A 20969-nucleotide genomic window follows, 5' to 3' on the forward strand; every position below is an offset into this window, starting at 1 on the left:
TTCAATTTTACTGCAGTAAAATGTTTTGCTGCAGAAAAAAACGCTGCTTCGGCGAAAGATGACATTATGCAGAAATGCTGCAGAAAAGACAGTTTTTCTCCAGCATTTCTGTTTTTCTGCAGAATAACTGAATAATGCCAAAATGCTAAAGAAAAAGTGTAAACAGTTTTTCTCCAGTAAAACAACATCACCGTTTTACTGCAGCATTCTTGATTTCAATTTTACTGCAGTAAAACTGTTTTACTGCAGAAAAAAACGTTGCTCTCGCAAAAGATGACATTTTGCAGAAATGCTGCAGAAACAAACAGTTTTTCTCCAGCATTTCTGTTTTTCTGCAGAATAACTGAATAACGTCATAATCCGCAAAGGATAGTTTTGACGAGCGGATCGGGATCAAAGTGGGCGGGGCCTGTGCGCTCTCAAGACTACTACTATTACATAAACCAGAAGAAAAGACGACCGTCCATCACAAGTGATAGCCAAGACATAGGCCCCGCCCACCTCGTGACGAGTGCCTGTGTTTTTGACGACCTCAACTTAGTTGCTTGCGTCAGTAGAATACAGTGCGCACATACGGAAAGCGAATATTATTTGCTTAGGCTTGTGCCAGTATAATTATGTCTGTAACTTAGAGTGAGGTTAGTAGGTCTTTCATTGTGTAGTCTTATAAAACCTTGCTGTCTGTGGCTTATTGACATGCTGCTGTAGACACGCATGCCTTTAGAATTAATGTCTTCACCAAATTGTCTGGATATTGGTTCTGTACGACAAGAGAACAAGTGTGTTGCATGTCGGTGCATACGAAGCAATTTTCGGTCACACAGTGCCTTTAGAATTAATGTCTTCACCAAATTGTCTGGATATTATACTGTTCAAAAAAAGAAACGCATAGTTGCTACTTGCCAAATTTGTTTTATTTTTCGAAAAAATTAACAGAAAATCCAATATTTAGATTATTTGTTTGAAAGTTGGTATGGACACAGTTGAATGCACACACAGTTCATTTGCATCTTCAAATCAATCAGTCAATCAATACGATTGGGTGCCGAGGCTGTCAAGTCAGTAGGGGGTGTGACTGCCTTGAGCAGCAACAACTGCCCGGCACCTTCTGGGCATGGACTGGATCAGATGCCGGATATCTTGCTGTGGGATGGTGTCCCACTCCTCCTGAAGTGCCTGCAATAGATCGCGGTGATTTGCCGGCGCTTCTTCTCGCCTGCGCACACGTCTGTCCAATTCATCCCAGAGGTGTTCTATCGGGTTCATGTCTGGCGACATGGATGGCCAGGGAAGCACCTGGACATGGTGGTCGGTGAGGAACTGGGTGGTGAGTCGTGCTGTGTGCGGGCGAGCGTTGTCCTGCTGGAATATGGCATCCTGGTCAGCCAGAAGAGGAAGGGCGTGTGGGCGCAGAATTTCCTCCACGTATCGCTGGGCAGTTATGCGCCCTTGGACGTGCACCAGCTAGGGTGCTCCTTCCAGCGGTATTGATCGCCCCCCACACCATGACGCCTCCACCACCATGAACGGGTGCCTCATCCACACAGTTGGGCGCGTAACGTTCGTTTACTCTCTGGTAGACCCTCCTCCGACCATCATGTCGCTGCAGCAGGAAGTAGGACTCGTCGCTGAACCACACGTGTCTCCAGTGATTCCGGACGGTCCAGCGAAGGTGCTGGTTGCCCCACTGCACTCGGTTCTGGCGATGGCGGCGGGTGAGGACAGCTCCTCTGTGAGGTCTGCGAGCTCTCAAACCAGCTTCATGCAGGCGGTTCCGCACGGTCTGGTCCGATAATCGGTGTGGCCCGGGGAGAGCCTGGACAGAAGATGAGGCCGACAGGAAACGATTCCGGAGGTGGCGGAGCCGTATGAAGCGGTCGTGAGCAGCAGTTGTCGCCCTTGGTCTTCCCGCTCGTGGCAAGTCAGCAACGGAGCCAGTGGCTTGAAACCTGACCCAAAGTCTACTGATGGTGCTCTGGGACACGTGGAAGTGCCTGGCGATTGCACTTTGACTTTGGCCTGCTTGTAAACGACCCAATGCAATTTGGCGGTCTTCTCTGCTCAATCGGGCCATCTTTCGTCGCTGAATTGTCGTCTGATTTCTTTGTGGCGAACAATCCGCTTTTATGGGTTTTGGAAGACATGGTGAGAGCTCAATATTCCCCGAGTTTCACGAGATTACACTGAAGCATGACGAGTGGTCATGCCAAATGAGCAATTTTGACATTGTAGCCACTGATAACGCATGCGTCACGTGCAGAGCTCACTTGTGGCAATGGACGAAAGGTCGACGACCAGATAAACATTTTCTGCAGTTTGGTGGATATCCTTGTAGCCATATAACTAAATTAACCAAATATTACAAGCTATGCGTTTCTTTTTTTGAACAGTATAGTTCTGTACGACAAGAGAACAAGTGTGTTGCATGTCGGTGCATACGAAGCAATTTTTGGTCACACAGGTTATATTATATACGTATACGAATATTTCGTCACGCTCATAAAAAAAATACCTATCTCAGTGTTAGGCATTTCTGTAGTGAAACTACAGGGGAAGCTACTGGAAAGGTATCTATCATGTGTTGGAGAGTACAAACTCTCAGACCATCGGAAACCATTGCCACGGTAACGTAAGCAAAACTACCGATCTCGTTACTTGAGTTAGGCACTTTTTCTTTATGATACAGGAAGACTTGTTTTGAGAAAGTGAAAGTATGCAAAAGCTTTTTGTGGGTTGTTATGCAGTTTTGCTGATTGAAAATGTTGCTGTCAGCTCCTTATCTCACGTTTATCCAGCTGTCACCGCTCAAGATAGGCAGTTTGCAACTTATAACTAAAATGAGATAGGCAGATTCTCAAAACATCAAAAATGTACATAGGCAATGATCGTATGAGCGTGACGATTTGGGTATTATCTTAGAATCTCATTAGAGTCCAAATGTAACGATCATTGTGTTTTACATTAAGATAGTAATGTTTATTACCATTTTAATGCATCATGTGACTTTCAGTTCTGTGTAAATGCATGAATGGAAATTCATATCCATGTATGTTATATTTATATTGTATTTTTCAGGTTATCGACCTTCCCATGTCGTCATGGGGACAAACTTGCAGTAAAAGTGACATGTGAGCTCTGGCACTGACGTCATGTGTAAGTATTGTCATATAAATACGGAAAGAACAGACGGTTTAGGCATGTCAAAAGCACAGCCAGGAAAACTTACACATTTTAGGACAAAAATACCTTTCCAGTGATTTCTTCGCCACAATTAAGCACCGTGTACACGTAATGTAGACATGTAGCAGCCATTGACAATATTTTTTTAAATTTTAGATTAAATTGTTTTCGTATACAGGAAGTTGTTTTATCTAAGCTTTGTTGTCCTGTTGCAACATTTGTTTGGCAGTTTGTTCATCCAAATAAGCGTTCACTGTCATGTTTGAAACTTTGCCAAAACAGAGAGCGCAGAGTTAATTAAGCCTTGATGTTTTATTGTGCATATCTGTCAGATAATCTGACGCTTTGTTAAAATACATATTTATTTTGGCTCAAAGCCAGGATAGAAAGCAGTTTAACGTTATCCTTTAACTGTGTTACAAATTACCTTGATGTTTTAGCATCAGGTAGCCTCTATAGAAAAACCGATATAGATTACCGTTTAATTTGATGTGACGAATGTCGGCCGGTGTTTCAAACACAGACAACTATAACAGAATAAGTTAAGTTGTCAGCCATTCTGTAGTCTTACTGGTTCACTCTCATGTATCACTGTCAAGGAGCTAACATAGTTTACACTAACAGTTTAGTTTCATGTGTTAACGTTACACCGACCAAGTAATGACCGTATTATTTCAACCTTAGATAATCAGGAAAGATCATCAATACTCGTATAAGGGATACAACTGCTGTATTTTTCCCTTTGAATTGCAGTAAGATATGATTGCCTCCCCTGCAGACCTTCTTCTTTTTTTACTTTTGGTATAATAGGTGTCACACATACTTTGTATATTATGATTTTTCAATTGATGTTTTTAAACTACATTCTTATTTGACTATTGTCTCTTTAAAAATCAACGTTCACTGCAATGACAGTTAGCTGTTTGACTCCATGTATAATGTAATGGAAGTTTAATGGTCAAATGGCCAGTATAACAGGTTAATTTACAGTTATTATTCCTCCGATGTTTCAGCTTCGGACAGCCAGGACTCGGAGGGGGAGGACCTCTCCACCATCCGCCCCACCCTCATCCGGGAACTTCGCAATGTGCTGGACTTGTACCCGGATGACGGTCAGATCCTCAAGGTCGGTCACATGTAGCGGGGAATAGTGTGGAAGGGTGGGGGGAGGTCAGTCGCTTTTGATGGTATATATATATATAGGGTTAGTTTATATTTATATACTATTGGTGTGGAAGGCGTTGAGGGGGGGGACTCGATCCCATTTTAAGGACCCCACCCCCTGCGGGATGAACCCCTCTCTACACATTTAAAATAAACACTTTTTGAAAGAGATAAAGATTTTAAACAAGATTTGAATTACCAACTGTAAAATAATCTTAGTGTTTTAACCTACTGCCTTTTACTATAATAGACCTTTAAAGTTAATAATGTGCACTTTATCAAAATAGAGGATCAAATGACGTTAACATGTACTGGTTCGGCAGGAGTTGATCCAGAATGCTGAGGACGCTGGGGCAACAGAGGTCAAAGTCCTCACTGACACGCGCACCTTCCATCAAGACCTGGATAAGAAAACTCTGAAAAATCACCCACATCTTAAATTCTTGAAGGTAACTGTTGATTTCATCTTACATTTATTGATAGAAAAATTAGATAATAATCTCAGACTATGAGAGTCTGTAAAATCTTTCGTTTGAGCAGTTTTGTCTTTAGTTTGGTTTGTTGATGTCTCTTTGTGTCTGTGAGTAAAACATAACTTTACTGATGATACATGTATTATATTTGTTCTTATTCTCGGCTCCTCCTCCTTGTTTAATTTTACAGAGCTCCTTGGTCTTCTTAAAAAGAAAGAACAAGTGGTGTGAAGCCATATGAAAACATTTAGTCAATACGTCAGGTTGATACTAAAAGATCAACACTAAAACCAGCCATCACCGATCACCGAGACTAAGTGTAGTACGTCTTGGCTAGCATAAGACGGAAACGGGTCATGCTCGGCTCTGCGAAGCATGCGAACGCAGTATCTATTTCTTTAATTGTGATCACATTTTTAGAGTAAACTTGTCATACCTTTATATTTTTGGATTCAGGAAATGATACAGAATAAGATGAAATCTTGTTTGGATCGATTACTCAAATTGTATTTGTAATCACAATTTTGCCTAATTAACATAATATTTTCATTTATTTTAAGTACATTTTCAGGGTAAGCATAGCATATCTATATATTTTTTGAGTTAGGAGATAATAAAGAATAAGTTGAAATCTTTTTTGGTTCGATAACTCACATTTTAATTTTATTTAACTTTTTTAGATTTTTAATCACCAAACTCATTCATTAATTTTCAAGCTTCGAAGCTCAAGTGCAATCCCATAGTCCGAGCTTCCTCGAAGATTGCTTGGCCAAAATTTCAATCAATTTGGTTGAAAAATGAGGGTGTGACAGTGCCGCCTCAAGTTTCAAAATAAACCGGATTTGACGTCATTAAAGACATTTATCAAAACCAAAATTCTGGTTACATACCGTAAATCCGTCTGGCCACGCAATAATAAATTCGCTCTTTACGGAGGGCACCTAGGATGTTCTCAAGCAGCGAGTGTTTAAACGAAAGAGTGTTTGTACTGTGTGTAAAAGCCTGACAGTGTCTGTGACCAGTAACTGATGGTTTACGTGAAGATGAGTGCGATGAAGTTACTTTTCATGCAAACAAGTTAAATTAGAAAGTTCACATTATGGCAGAATTTGCATAAAGTCTAAATTAATATGTTCAGGTTCTGGTGGCAAAGCAGTAAGTACGGTACAATTTTAAATTGATATGTTAATATTTTCATGCCAGAAAATGGTAACATAATAGAGTTAAAATTGCTTCCCCCAAAAGAGGGGCAGACAAAAAAGACAAAATATGCGATGTGTAAGCTCAGATAGCCCCGTTTGGCTTCTTCAGACCAAAGATATTTTCCGATTTCCCGGGGGGGGGGGGGGGGGTCTGCCCAGGCCCCCGGACCCCCCTAGGAATCCCCCCCCCACCCCCCAACACACTAATTGATTTGGCCCTGAGAGGTGTGCGAACCACATGGTTTTGTGTAGAAATGTCACTGTATTTTCCCTGTTCGTAAAATTTGAGTGGTAAAAGATCTGTGCTGTTTAATTTGAACTCCTCTTCAAACGTATAGGGTGCACAAAACATCCACCGAATGGTGTGGCCGAAGATTTCCCAGGAATGATAAAGAATAGAACCATAATAAGTGGCATGTTGGAATAATGATGTTCACACATTGTGTGCGTGTGTGTGTGTGTGTGTGTGTGTGTGTGTGTGTGTGTGTGTGTGTGTTCAGGGCCCAGCAATGTGTGTGTACAACGATGCAGAGTTCACCAAAGATGACTGGGAAGGAATCCGCATGCTGCACACCAGTATCAAGGAGAAAGACCCGCTCAAAGTGGGCCGCTTCGGGCTTGGCTTCAAGTCTGTCTTCCATCTCACAGGTTGGCTGTTAGCTTCAAGTATATCTTCCATCTCACAGGTTGGATGTTAGCTTCAAGTCTGTCTTCCAGCTCACAGTTAGTTGGTAGCTTCAAGTCTGTCTTCCATCTCACAGGTTGGTTGTTAGCTTCAAGTCTGTCTTCCATCCTACGTGATTGTTTTTAGCTTCAAGTCTGTCTTCCATCTCATAAGTGGGTTGTTAGCTTCAAGTCTGTCTTCCATCTGACAGGTTGGTTGTAAGCTTCAAGTCTGTCTTTCATCGCACAGGTTGGTTGTTAGCTTCTCGCCTGTCTTCCATCTTACGTGATTGTTTTTAGCTTCAAGTCTGTCTTCCATCTCATAAGTGGGTTGTTAGCTTCAAGTCTGTCTTCCATCTCATAGGTTGGTTGTTAGCTTCAAATCTGTCTTCCATCTCATAGGTTGGTTGTTAGCTTCAAGTCTGTCTTCCATCTGACAGGTTGGTGGTTATAGCTTCAAATCTGTCTTCCATCTGACAGGTGGGTTATTAGCTTCAAGTCTGTCTTCCATCTGACAGGTTGGTTGTTAGCTTCAAGTCTGTCTTTCATCTCATAGGTTGGTTGTTAGCTTCAAGTCTGTCTTTCATCGCACAGGTTGGTTGTTAGCTTCAAGTCTGTCTTCCATCTGACAGGTTGGTTGTTAGCTTCAAGTCTGTCTTTCATCTCATAGGTTGGTTGTTAGCTTCAAGTCTGTCTTCCATCTGACAGGTTGGTTGTTAGCTTCAAGTCTGTCTTTCATCTCATAGGTTGGTTGTTAGCTTCAAGTCTGTCTTCCATCTGACAGGTTGGTTGTTAGCTTCAAGTCTGTCTTTCATCTCATAGGTTGGTTGTTAGCTTCAAGTCTGTCTTCCATCTGACAGGTTGGTTGTTAGCTTCAAGTCTGTCTTTCATCTCATAGGTTGGTTGTTAGCTTCAAGTCTGTCTTCCATCTGACAGGTTGGTTGTTAGCTTCAAGTCTGTCTTTCATCTCATAGGTTGGTTGTTAGCTTCAAGTCTGTCTTCCGTCTGACAGGTGGGTTATTAGCTTCAAGTCTGTCTTCTATGTCATAGGTGGGTTATTAGCTTCAAGTCTGTCTTTCATCCCACGTGATTGTTTTGAGCTTCATTTCGATCTGTCTTCCATCTCCCACGTTTGTGTCAATGCATCGAAGAGTTTGTGCGCTGTAAGCTTTTGTGTAGCTTTTTGCTAATTAAGAGACGTTCCATTTAAACAATCAGTTATTTCATGCTTTTCTAGCCTTACTTCCCTTCTCACAAATACACGTTGATGAATACTTGTTTGTGTGTATGATAATCTAGTAATTGATTTTAAGACATTTGTTAGGTTAGTTTTATGTTTTATGTTATATTTATGTTCTGCATTGCTATCGTTACTTCTAACCACAGATCGTCTGGTGATAATGAGCGGAGAGTACATCATGTACATGGACCCCTTCAAGGGAGAAACCCACTATTGCAGCCTCCACCGCCTGGCGGGAAGGAAAGGGCGAGAACTGCAGTCGCTCCTTCACAGCTTGAATGGAGTGTTTGGTGTGAGTGAGGCGACGTTCCGAGCACAGTCAGGCCACTTCCCAGGCACGCTGTTCTGGTTCCCCTTGAGGCAAGAGCAGAGCGAGTTGAGCAGTACCGTTTACTCCGATGTCTCCGTGGGAAATCTCCTGGCCTCCTTCAAAGCGGAATCGCCTTCACTCCTGCTTTTCCTGAACCACATTCAGCGCGTCAACCTCTACACAAGGGGTGACACACAGCGTCATAATGAGACCTTTTCTGTCGGCATCTCTTCGTCATGCCTGACATCCGTTTTGTCCCAGAGACAGCGCTTTGTGAGGGACACCACTGCAGCAGGCAGCGACCTGCCGCGTCAGGACATTTTCTGCCTGACCGAGGTCGTCATGGAGACAAAAGATCATCTAAAGTCGTCCACAGAGTCGCAGAGATGGCTTGTCGCAAATTACCACTGCGGAAAAGATAATATAAGCAGAGACCTTTTACGGCTGTGCTTAGATCCTCAGCTGGGTTACAGGCCCTGTGTAGGCGTGGCTATCCCTCTGACCAATCAGAGCGACTTTCAGAGTCAGGTCTTCTGTTTTCTCCCGTTGCCCCTGGACACCCGCTCCCCTACGGGCCTGCCGCTTCACGTGCACGGCTACTTTTCCCTGGAGCAGAATCGCCGTCACCTCAAGTGGCCCACTGCGGACCAGCTGCGTCCTGGCCGTGACCGTGCCAAGCTGGAGCCGCCCACCCTGTGGAACTGTCTGCTGGTCACTGAGCTGCTACCCAGGGTCTACAGCAAGGCTGTCTGCAGGTAAGATGTGCTTGCTGTTCTCACCTGGTTGTCTTTTATTACACTTTCAGTGGTGCTGCTGTTTGTCAATGGGGCGAATATAAGAGGGCCAGGCATGTTCTTAACATTATGCACTGGAGTGTAGCAAAGCAGAGTACAGAGAGCAAATTTGTTCCCCTTCAGAATGCTGTTAACCCCCCTAAATCTGTCTTTAATCATCCTCAGAAACAAGTGATGAATCGTGCATGCAAGCTAATCGCATACAGTCTTCAAACTCTGTACATTAGCCCGCACCCACAATTTATTCTTGTCTGCACTTTTGTTTCAGGCTGCAAGAGCTGAACTGCGGCGATCCCGACACGTTCTACCAGGCCTGGCCAGACGCAAGAACCGTAAGCGACAGGTGGGGACCTCTCCTGGAACCCCTGTACGCAGACCTTGCTCAGCGACACGTCTTCTTCAGCCATGTGCAGGGCGGTCGCTGGGTGTCGCTCAGCCAGGCAGTCCTCCAGCAACAGTTACCGCCAGAAGTGAAGGAGGCTGTGCTGAAGGTGTACACAGTCAACGACGAGAACCTAGTTGACTTGCCGAAGCACGTGCTGCGCACTCTGAACAGTCTCGGTCACTTGGAACATGTGGAAAAGGTGAACGCACGCAGTGTCAGCCGCCTCATCCCATCCAGCCTGGCGCACCTCACTGACCGCGATAAACTCAGTTTGTTGCACTATCTCTGCTGCCACGATCAGTCCCTGCTCATCAATCTGCCCCTGCTGCCTCTAGCCAGTGGTCACTTCGGGACTTTTAAAAGCCGACAGAACCGTCAGTCATCCGTGAAGTTCTGCTGTCCTGAAGAACTCAACATGTTGTTCCCTGGCCTTGAAGCAGAGTTTTGCAGCAGTGATGTCCCAGCTTACGTCAGAGAAGATCTTGAGGACATTGCAGAAACAGGTAAGTGCAGCAAACAGCTTTGCTAAAGCGAGTTAATCAATCTCCAAAGGCTGTTCTTTTCTCAGCGTGCTGACGTTTTCCACAAGCTGTTTAGACTAACTCCAATATCTATGTTTACTTTCAGGGACGTTCGCGAATTATTAACTTGAGCAAAAAAGTGGAAGCTCTGAGACGTTTTGGATAACGCGAATAAACTTTTGATAAACAAACCTAAAACTATCAGTGGTTTGAGAAACGTAGAGGAGGCATGATATGTTGCGGAAAAAGAAAAAGAAATGGGGATTGCAAACCATATTGTGACGATAAGAAGCTAAAATGTACTTCAATGAGAATGACCATCACCTCAATCGATTTTTTTTCTTAGCTTTCTTCACATAGCATTTGACATGCTTATTTGAACAGATTTAGCAAAGTACTAACGGCCCGTGTCAAACAGCCTGCTAGAGTTGAATGCTGTGACACAAGAATATATCAATAGACGGTAGTCAACGTACAATTTTCAATACACCTAATTCATCATTATATACGCAAGGGGGTCAAACAAGAATGAAAGTGCCGGAATTGTGCACTGAGTGCAGTTAAAACTGTTGCTTAAAGATGTGATTCACACCGTATACCGTGGTTGCACTAGGCAAATCTGTCCGAAGCGGTTGCACCCGTATTTTTCTGTCCGAAGGGAGACACGCGACGTAGGTTTCTGCACAAAATCACCTGTAATTCCTCACAAATGACATATCATCACAAAACTACCGTTTGTACTTTGGCCTAAGGTGTCATAGCATCATATCATCGATTTGTTTCATTGCTTCAATGTGTTTGTGAACGTTGGCCTTCAAGTATTTACACATTTCAAGCGCATTATGTGCACATTTTGACCTTCCGCAGTTACTAGGGAAATTCAAGCACATATGAGAAAGGCTACACGCGATTGTATTGTGATCTATGGTCATTTCGTGACATCTGGGTCAGATGGTATGATTTAAAGTGGTGCAGGAGCGTCATATTTCATGAATCTGTGAAGACATTCAAAGATTTGTCGGTTGCGCATCTCCGAAGTGGCTGGTTGCGCATCTCCGAAGTTTTAGCTTTGTTTCGGTTGCGCACCGCCGAAGCATTTTCTTTCTATTTTGCCTACATTATGCTAAATAAAATTAATAATGTTGATCGTCAGCGCCCGCCCCAATTTTTGGGGCCGCCCGGAGGATTTTTTAAATATTTTTGTGTGTGTGATTTTCATGCTCCAAAGTGACATTTTCGCATCTGACAAGGCATGCACATGAATTCAGTGCAATGTTATGTGTGTGTGTGTGTGTGTGTGTGTGTGTGTGTGTGTGTGTGTGTGTGTGTGTGTGTGTGTGTGTCCGTGTTTGTCCGTGTGAGCATTTGTTCTGTGAGCAATTGTCATACAACTTGTGACCACAAAATGTACCCTGGTTTTTAGGCCCGCCCATGAAACGGATAAATTTGCCATGAAAAAGGTTGTATCCAGTTCGCCAGAACATTTTTGTCTCCTCCGTGTATCTCATACAAATTGTGTTTTCTTCACTGTAAAAGCGCACGACATCCAAGAATAAAAGGAAAGAAATGTTGTTCAAGGGAAATGTTCCTTCAGATATTAGTTCATGCAGCCGAAGTCATGTGGACAATAGTCCTTGCTCCTTTAATCGATGTGCAGCATTAGGAAGAATCTACAGCAGTCGGCTTATTTCAGCATCAGGACTATCAAGGTTTATGCTATCTGCACACTCGCGTTTTAACTGATCTGTACACTCACTGTTTGGCTGATCTACACACGCTTTGTTTTTGATAGTGATTTTACCAGTGCAGTGGTTAACCTCTATCTCCTTGCCAGCTTCAGTGATCTCCGAGGGTGTCAACCGGAAATCTTTTGAAACAAACTTTTTCTTTCCTGTTGCTTCATCGATCACCAACTGTCAACATTTTAATGAATTACCACCATGTTGCTCTGTATGTTGTACCACTTGTGCTGGTCTTGAAAAAAGGTCCAGACAGTAATACAGTATAGACCGGTTGTAAGAAACCCGTGGGGACCCAAACTTTAGGTTTCTTATATCCGGTGTTTTCTGTAACCGGTTTGACCGGATATAAGAAAATATTGCAAGGTCGACTTTCTTATAACCAGTCAATCGTTTTTTTTCTATGTAAAATAGATGTTTTCACACTATTTTCGCCTTTACTTGTTTTGTATGTTTAAATTGTATTACTCACAAACACAGAGAGAGAGAGAGAGAGAGAGAGAGAGAGAGAGAGAGAGAGAGAGAGAGAGAGAGAGAGAGAAAGAGAGAGATTTATCTTTAAAGCTTTTATTTCCAAAAGCAGTAATTGAGTAAAACAAATAATGATGGTAATCCAGCTAACGGACGAATAACAGGCATTGATTCAAATAAAGAGAGAATGTCATATGTTTGACAATTTGCTACATCTCAGACGAAATAACGTGCAAATGTAATGATAATTCTTTCAGAGGGTTCGAAGTATAATCGCCATTTGTGATGTACCTCGTCAGACTGAGACTTTTGAAATTGTTAAAAGCTCAGATGGTTTTTCTCCATATATGAGCCAGCGGAAATATTTTGATTGTCTTTCATAATTTGTGGTTTGGGTAGTCTCCTATAAGTAAGAATATCTATGTCTATCTATCGGTCTGTCTGTCTATCTCATCCCCGCCCTCCTCCTTCGACTCAAATTGAGCTAGGAAATGAATAGTCATCTGTTTAGAGTGAAAAGAAATCGGAACATTCTGTTCTAAGTACATGTATACTAGAAAAAATATGAAAAATATATTCACCCATCTCGATATTCAATGGAGATTCAAGCAGAGTCGTCTTTTGGCCCACTAGGCCGACTGATTGGCATCTTTTGCCTCGCTCCCATGGGGTCGCCTTCACGCGGCGGGAGTGTTTCCACAGAGCTACCCCACCCCTTTACTTCTCTTCTTTTGTCTTATTTCTGCCTTAACAGTCCTTTCACCTATATTGCCTTCCAAGAAAACTCTCCCTACTATTCCCTGCAGTTTTCCAATTCATGTCTTATTTCTACCTGACTGGATCCATCACCTTTATTTCACTTACCAAAAGTCTTCTTTTCCACATCCTTATTTCTCTGCACCCCGCATGTCGTAAGAGGCGACTAACGGATTCTGTTTCTCCTTTTACCCTTGTTAAGTGGTTCTTGTATAGAATATAGTCAATGTTTGTAATGATTTTAGTCAAGCAGTATGTAAGAAATGTTTAGTCCTTTGTACTGGAAACTTGCATTCTCCCAGTAAGGTCATATATTGTACTACGTTGCAAGCCCCTGGAGCAATTTTTTGATTAGTGCTTTTGTGAACAAGAAACACTTAACAAGTGGCTCTATCCCATCTCCCCCCTTTCCCCTATCCCATCTCCCCCCTTTCCCTCGTCGCGATATAACCTTCGTGGTTGAAAACGACGTTAAACACCAACTAAAGAAAGATCTTTTGCCTCGCTTCTGTGCAAGCACTCACACTAAATTAGAAAGGCCACATACATACATGTAGATGTAAGCTTGCATGACCTCATGCATGGCAGTGACTACCCAAAATAACTTCCGTTTACAGAGTCCAATACAAGGCATACTTAAGCAATTTGTCACCACTTCTACTTGACAATCGAAGACTATTCATCAATTGTAATTAGCTGTTTACCAGAAAAGAAAACTCAAACAAACAAATCCCGAAATATGGATCAAAGTAAATTGGAGCTCTAAAATTGTTAAAAAATAATAATTATAAGGTATTCAGCTGAACTTATTTTCTTATAACCGGCCATTGGTGCTGCTAGGGACCAGATATTTCCTTTCGTACAAACGGACTGTCATACATCCGTGTTTCTTACAAGCGGAAAATTCTAAGTAATAACAAAGAGTAGATGCTGCCGGGACCCCCCCCCCAGCACCTTTCATACAAACGGACTTTGTTACATCCGATGTTTCTTACAACCGGTCTAACCTGTAGCACTTGAACTCCATTACCTGAAATGAGAAGAAAAAAATCATAAAATGGTTACAAATCCAAAACAAGCCAGGAACAAGAGGTTAACACACACACACACGCACACACACGCACGCACGCACGCACACACACACACACACGCACAAACACACACACGCACAAACACACACACACATAAGCTTCTGGGTAGCCCAATCAGTTAAAGCATTGAATGGCTTGCAGTCATAAAGCTGTATGATTTGTATCCCATATTTATTTCTCGATGTCAACTTTGTACCGACTCCTGTAGAGTCAAATCAAGTCAAGTATTTTATTGTTTTGGGCCCAGAGGGCTTTGAAACAAAGATATAATTTTAACAAAAAAAGGTAACAAATCAGACAGTTAATAAATGTATACAAATTGAGCGGACAAATACAACAATACTATACAACAAACAAAAAAAATTGGCAACATACAAACAAAAATAAAAGAAAAATAGGTTTAACAAAATCAGGTAAGAGATCAGACAGATAATATATATACATTAAGCGGACAACGATAATATACAGCCGAAATAAATTAGCAATACCATTATGCCATGCATCTTTTGTAAAAACACAAAACAAAACAAAAGCATATATTACATACATATACATACCAATAAAGAAACTAGATATAACGCTAACATACTAAAATCATAACGTGGGCTACAAATCTTGCTAGCTTCATTAGTTTTATCTTAGATTTACAATTCATTAACTGTTCATATTTTAAACAATTTGGGTGAGATCGGTAATAAGGACTAATTAATTTTCATCTTTCAGACACTATACTTTCGTCGGAACAAATGAACAAATAGTGAAACTCATCACCTAATTCATTTTTATCGCACATATCACACAATCTTTCATTTCTAGGAGCATTAAAAAATCTAAGCTGATGTATTGGCAACTTATGATTGCTTGTTCTAAATTTTGCTAATTTAACTTGGAATTTCCTAGGCAAACAAAGCAAATACCTTTCCAGACAAAAATCCTTTTTATATATTCTGTAATTAAAACACAAGCTGTTGGCGTTCACGTCAGTGTTCCATTCCTGCAGGAATTGATCTCTTAGCCTTTGCTTTACAACGTTTTTAAAACCTGAGACGGCAAGACTCTGAGTTGTCCATAAATATGATAGACCCAACTTATTTAACATAGTATTGACATGCGACAACCTGCAGGGCAATTTAACATTTTGTACATGGCACATGGTACAACCTCAAATGTAGTTTATACCAATAAACCAGTAACTGACATTGTACCTCAATTCCAATTGGATAACGACCAAGCTCTCCGTAAACCATACAGGTGGGTGTAGTTTTATATACATCAAGAAGCATTTTTAAAAATCGTCATGAAACCTTGATAATATGTCTAATGAATCATATCCCCACATCTCACAACCATACAGCAAAATTGGATGTACACACTTCTCAACGCACGTCAATTGGTAAATTTAGTTTTCTACATTTTCGAATTAACGAGAACATTGCACGGTTACCAATCAAACATTGACGTTTCATGGCATTATGAAATTTGTTATTATAGTTAAATAGTACACCTAAATACACATAGTCCCAAACTACTTGGACAGGTACTCCATTCAAGAACAAATTTGGGATATTCCGTATTTTCCCCCGCGAAAAAAAACTATTTTTGTCTTTTCAATATTTATGCTTAGTCCCCAGTTTTTGAGTCACTTGAGAAAAAGTGACTCTATGTAATCGGTCAGTGTTAGTCTGTCCGGCCGTCCGTCCGGCCGGCCGTCCGGCCGGCCGTCCGTAGACACCACCTTAACGTTGGACTTTTCTCGGAAACTATCAAAGCGATCGGGCTCATATTTTGTTTAGTCGTGACCTCCAATGACCTCTACACTTTAACGATGGTTTCGTTGACCTTTGACCTTTTTCAAGGTCACAGGTCAGCGTCAAAGGAAAAATTAGACATTTTATATCTTTGACAAAGTTCATCGGATGTGATTGAAACTTTGTAGGATTATTCTTTACATCAAAGTATTTACATCTGTAGCCTTTTACGAACGTTATCAGAAAAACAAGGGAGATAACTAGCCTTTTCTGTTCGGCAACACACAACTTAACGTTGGGCTTTTCTCGGAAACTATAAAAGTGACCGGGCTCAAATTTTATGTGAACGTGACTCATTGTGTTGTGAATAGCAATTTCTTCCTGTCCATCTGATGCCTCATATAATATTCAGAACTGCGAAAGTGACTCGATCGAGCGTTTGCTCTTCTTGTTACAATAACGATCTAGTCCATCCAGGGCTTTTTGCATTTCGCCAGGCGTTTCGGCGAGTATAGCAGTATCATCAGCATATATTAACAGGAACAAAATACATATAGTCATTAATGCGTTCAACATCTATTTCTTGTGGTCTTTTCAGGGGCAACTCTAGGCTGACATCATATTCAATCAAAAACTGCTTCAGGTCGTTTAAAAATAGTGAGAAAAGAATCGGTGATACATTTTCGCCCTGGAGAAGCCCGATGTTTGAGGTGAACGCCTCGGAGAATACACTGTTCACCTTCACGCACAATTTTGCCTTATCATACATGTTCTTAATTACATTCAATACCTTACCATTAATATTCCGTTGCATCAGCTTCTGCCACAGGAGACTGCGTTGCACAGAATCAAAAGCCTTACGCAGATCAATGAAAGCACAATATAACTTTCTTTTGTAAAAATATATCAATAAGACAATGTAGTGCAAAAATGTGGTCTACAGTAGAGTGGCCTTTTCGGAATCCAGCTTGTTCGTTGCCGATCACAGAATTGTCATCCAGAAATGCATGCAATCTTTTATTTATCACACTTGTAAAAAGTTTTCCAAAACAACTTAGTACACTGATTCCTCTATAGTTATCAGGGTCGGCTGTTGAGCCTTTACCTTTAAAGATTGGGCTTATATACCCCACTGTCCAAGCTTTAGGCATTTTCCCAGTATGCAATATCAAGTTAAATAAACGTGTTACAATAGTTAATAGTTTTGGTGAGGAATATTTCAAAAACTCGTTTAAAATACCATCATATCCGCAAGCTTTGTTATTCTTTAAACTGTTTACACATATCTCACATCACCTCCTCCTTTGTAATATCAACATTCAATTGTTCATTCATAAGGTCTATGTCATCAAGCACATCATCTTGCACATCAATCAAGTCGTGGTCAGATACATTACTAAGTTTTTCAAAATGTTTTACGAATACTTCACGGGATATATCATGCATCGCTTGTTTCTTCTGCTGGTCACATCCACTTATCAGTTTCCAATAACTGCTGGGGTCAGAAGACTTCATTGTTCGAATTTTCTTATGTAGCTGCTTTAAATAACTATTATAACTTTTACTCAGTGTTCCCTTATAATCCTTGAATGCTTGGACCTTATCTTGTATAATCTCTCTGTTATTTGGTTGGGCTTTAAATTTTCTCTTTATTTTTCTATATTTCCTTCTTGTCTGTTTACATTCTTTATCAAACCAAATGTTCTTAACTCCGCTATGAGCATCGTTACTGCTACATGTATTTATTTTTTTCTTCTGCTTATTCTTTCTAAGCATGTTCAATTTATTGGCAGCTTCGGATAGAATTCCTTCTATTTGTTTCATTACATTATCGATCTGGTCCTGAGTTACATCCTCTACGCTACCAATTAGGGAAACTAATATTCCTTCCACTAATAATACTTTATTATCATCAATTTCATCTACAAAATTCTGATTTGCTCCTACTTTCCATATTGGTTTCAACACACTGCTAGTGTTATAATTGCTTTCAGTTTCATTCTCAACGTGTTCTTTGTCCATTAGGATATCTGACAGGGCAAAAAATATAGGACAATGGACATCAGATAAACATTCATTATAGTCACATACTTGAAATTTTGAAAATGACGGAAAAACATTAGGCGAAGCTAGTACATAATCTACCAAACTCACATTATTACAAGTTACTCGACCCAATCTTGCGTCCTCTCCCATTCTGCCGTTCACTATTAATAATCGTTGACTAATACAAAAGTCAATAAAACTGCGGCCAAAATTGTTCATAACATGGTCCATTGAGCACCTCTCTTTTATAATTCCAAACATGTCCATCATCTGCACTGTTGATACTTCATCAGTTAATTCATTCATAATAGCACAGTCTTCCAAATAGTCTCTTGCATATCCACTTCTAGCATTAAAATCTCCAATCATGACAACCTTTTCTGCATTCAAATATGATAGTGTTTCTTCTAACTCTTGGTAAGCACTGGGTCTGACATAGGGTGAGCCTTCTGGTGGCAAATATACCACACACAACAATAACCTTTCAATCATCTGCTGACCTACATGTTCAGACAGCTCAATAAAAATACCATCTTGAAATACTGGGAAGTTCACAAACCTGTATTTACTGTTGGCACTTTCTTCAATTCTTGTTTTTAATTTAATGTCTTCTACAATCTTAATGTGTTTACAGAACTCGTCCCTGATATAAACTGCAACCCCACCCGACTTTCGTTTACATATCAATCTGTTTTTCTTAAAACAGGTGAACCCTTCAACTTCACAGAAATCAAATCATCTAGCTTTGTTTCAGACAGGCATATAATATCGTTGCACAAAAACAGCTCGTTGAATTCTGGATATTTCAGTTTTGACAACAATCCACCAACATTTCACGATACGAAACGCATACGTTCTTTTTGACACACTGGCTCACTCACCCTTTCTGAGTTGTTACTCTCAGATTCGCTCCCATCCGCCTTCTCATTCTCACTCACATTCCCATTCTCAATCTCAGAGAGAGACAGAGAGAGATGAGAGACACAGACACAGAGAGAGAGAGAGATATATATATATATATATATATATATATATATATATATATATATATATATATATATATATATATATATATATATATATATATATATTGTGTACACCAAATCGGCACAGACAAGCAGATATATGATTTTCCATACCAATTTGGAACATACCCAGAGGCGGACACAAATAGATTCCTGTTTATTTCTTTGAAATATCTTCGGCGGTGTGCAACCGATTGCTTCGGGGGTGTGCAACCAGAAAAACAGAGAGACTTCGGAGATGCGCAACCGACAAATCTTTGAATGTCTTCACAGATTCATGAAATATGACGCTCCTGCACCACTTTAAATCATACCATCTGACCCAGATGTCAAGAAATGACCATAGATCACATTACAATCGCGTGTAGCCTTTCTCATGTGCTTGAATTTCCCTAGTAACTGCGGAAGGTCCAAATTTGCACATAATGCTCTTGAAATGTGTAAATACTTGAAGGCCAACGTTCACAAACACATTGAAGCAATGAAACAAATCGATGATATGATGCTATGACACCTTAGGCCAAAGTACAAACGGTAGTTTTGTGATGATATGTCATTTGTGAGGAATTACAGGTGATTTTGTGCAGAAACCTACGTCGCGTGTCTCCCTTCGGACAGAAAAATACGGGTGCAACCGCTTCGGACAGATTTGCCTAGTGCAACCACGGTATACGGCGTGTGATTTGTTTTCTGATGATGTATTTATTTAGTTTACATTTCAGTTATGCCTAATGGTAAAAATCTTGATGTAAAATTCAAATAAAACACATTTTTTAAATGTGTTGTACAGTCGTAATATTGAACACAACATAGTTTTACCTTAAAACCAGGGTAGCCATTTTACTGGGAATAACAGGTGGACGTGAGTAATCTATGTAGTAGAAACGGCTTGCACATTTTTTCGAAAACGTAGAAAAAAAGTAGAAACTTTCAATTTTACTGTTTGGATTGAAACAGAAAATTGTAAAATAGATTCAGTAAGTCTGAAATGCGTGACGACCCACACGGGTGAAATACTAATAGTCATTTCCGGGTGAAAAAAAAAACATCAGGTTTTTACAGTGCATTTTGCATAGTATTTTAGTTGTTTCCTACAATTGTGTGCATGTTGAGGGTACACAAGTAGCCCTATTAATCATAATTTGGTTTAATAAATGATAACTTTTCGGGTATTAGGCGTGTTTGGGGTGTTCAAATAGCTTTTATAGGCATACCATTCACAAGAAACAAGTCCAATTGACGTGACAGTCAATATGCACATTCTGGCACTTAGTCATGATCTGATGTTTAAAATATCTACTGCATGAACGAGTGACTCCGAAGCTATCTACAGTAAGATTATTCCTCATCCATGGATGTAGCTAGACCACTTATGCGTGTGATTCTCATTGCCATTCATGATTGGTGTTTGTTCACGAAGTTTTGAGATCACTTCTTCTGCTGAAACAATATAATTATACTCACGAATAAAATAACTTAAAGGCATACTAACGCACTCCCGTGTTTACAAAGTGTAGTTTGCCCACAATCGAGACCATATAATGACGATATGTCACCATGCGCGGACCATAATACATGCATTACAGTTTGTTCTAGCCTCTGAAAAAGTGAGGATGTCAACAAAGTCGCGGTGTTAGCTCCCTTGCATCAACGTTACATGTGTTGCCAAATCTATAAATAGGACCATCTAGATCAAAATAAAAATTCAAATATCTCAACATTTAAGGGCTCCTAGACCACAATATTTTGCAGGGAACTTAATTTAGCATGTCTCCAGCTGTTGGTAAAGCAATTAGCGTGTATAGTCATCGAGTACATATGGCTTTAACATTGTTTAAAATTTAATATCTCAAAATCGGAAAAAGTTACAGGAGTGATTTTTGTACCAACGTAAAGCTTGTTCAATTGCTCATTATGGGCAAAAAAACGGAATAGTCTGGCTTGTTCCGTTTTTTTGCAATTTGAGCTCAAAGACGCATGGTGTCATTTTGGAGTTTACAAACTTAGCACTGTGTGTTTGACAGCGCTGTGCGTGCACTGGTTGATCGCAGCCGCAATTAAATTACACAGGAGCAGTGAAGGTTAGCCTCAATACGTTTATTAACAAAACAAATTTCATTTCACAGTAGCCGGGTGGAATCGATTACGCAGATGCTGCACC

At 40.6% G+C, this 20969-nt stretch overlaps 1 protein-coding gene across 1 annotated transcript in view; it reads left to right on the top strand.

Moving 5' to 3' along the window:
- Positions 1-3075: 3075 nt before the first annotated feature.
- The window catches only part of LOC138975704 (sacsin-like), a 31927-nt gene continuing 14033 nt past the window's right edge, over positions 3076-20969 (top strand). Inside the window, exons 1-6 of the mRNA XM_070348447.1 lie at positions 3076-3153; positions 4194-4306; positions 4668-4793; positions 6520-6667; positions 8069-8987; positions 9295-9914. Coding sequence (XP_070204548.1) covers positions 3150-3153; positions 4194-4306; positions 4668-4793; positions 6520-6667; positions 8069-8987; positions 9295-9914 — 1930 coding nt within the window. The 5' untranslated portion in view covers positions 3076-3149. The remainder of the gene's footprint in view (positions 3154-4193; positions 4307-4667; positions 4794-6519; positions 6668-8068; positions 8988-9294; positions 9915-20969) is intronic.

Source organism: Littorina saxatilis, linkage group LG9 (assembly GCF_037325665.1).
Source record: "Littorina saxatilis isolate snail1 linkage group LG9, US_GU_Lsax_2.0, whole genome shotgun sequence".
Lineage (NCBI taxonomy): Eukaryota > Metazoa > Mollusca > Gastropoda > Littorinimorpha > Littorinidae > Littorina > Littorina saxatilis.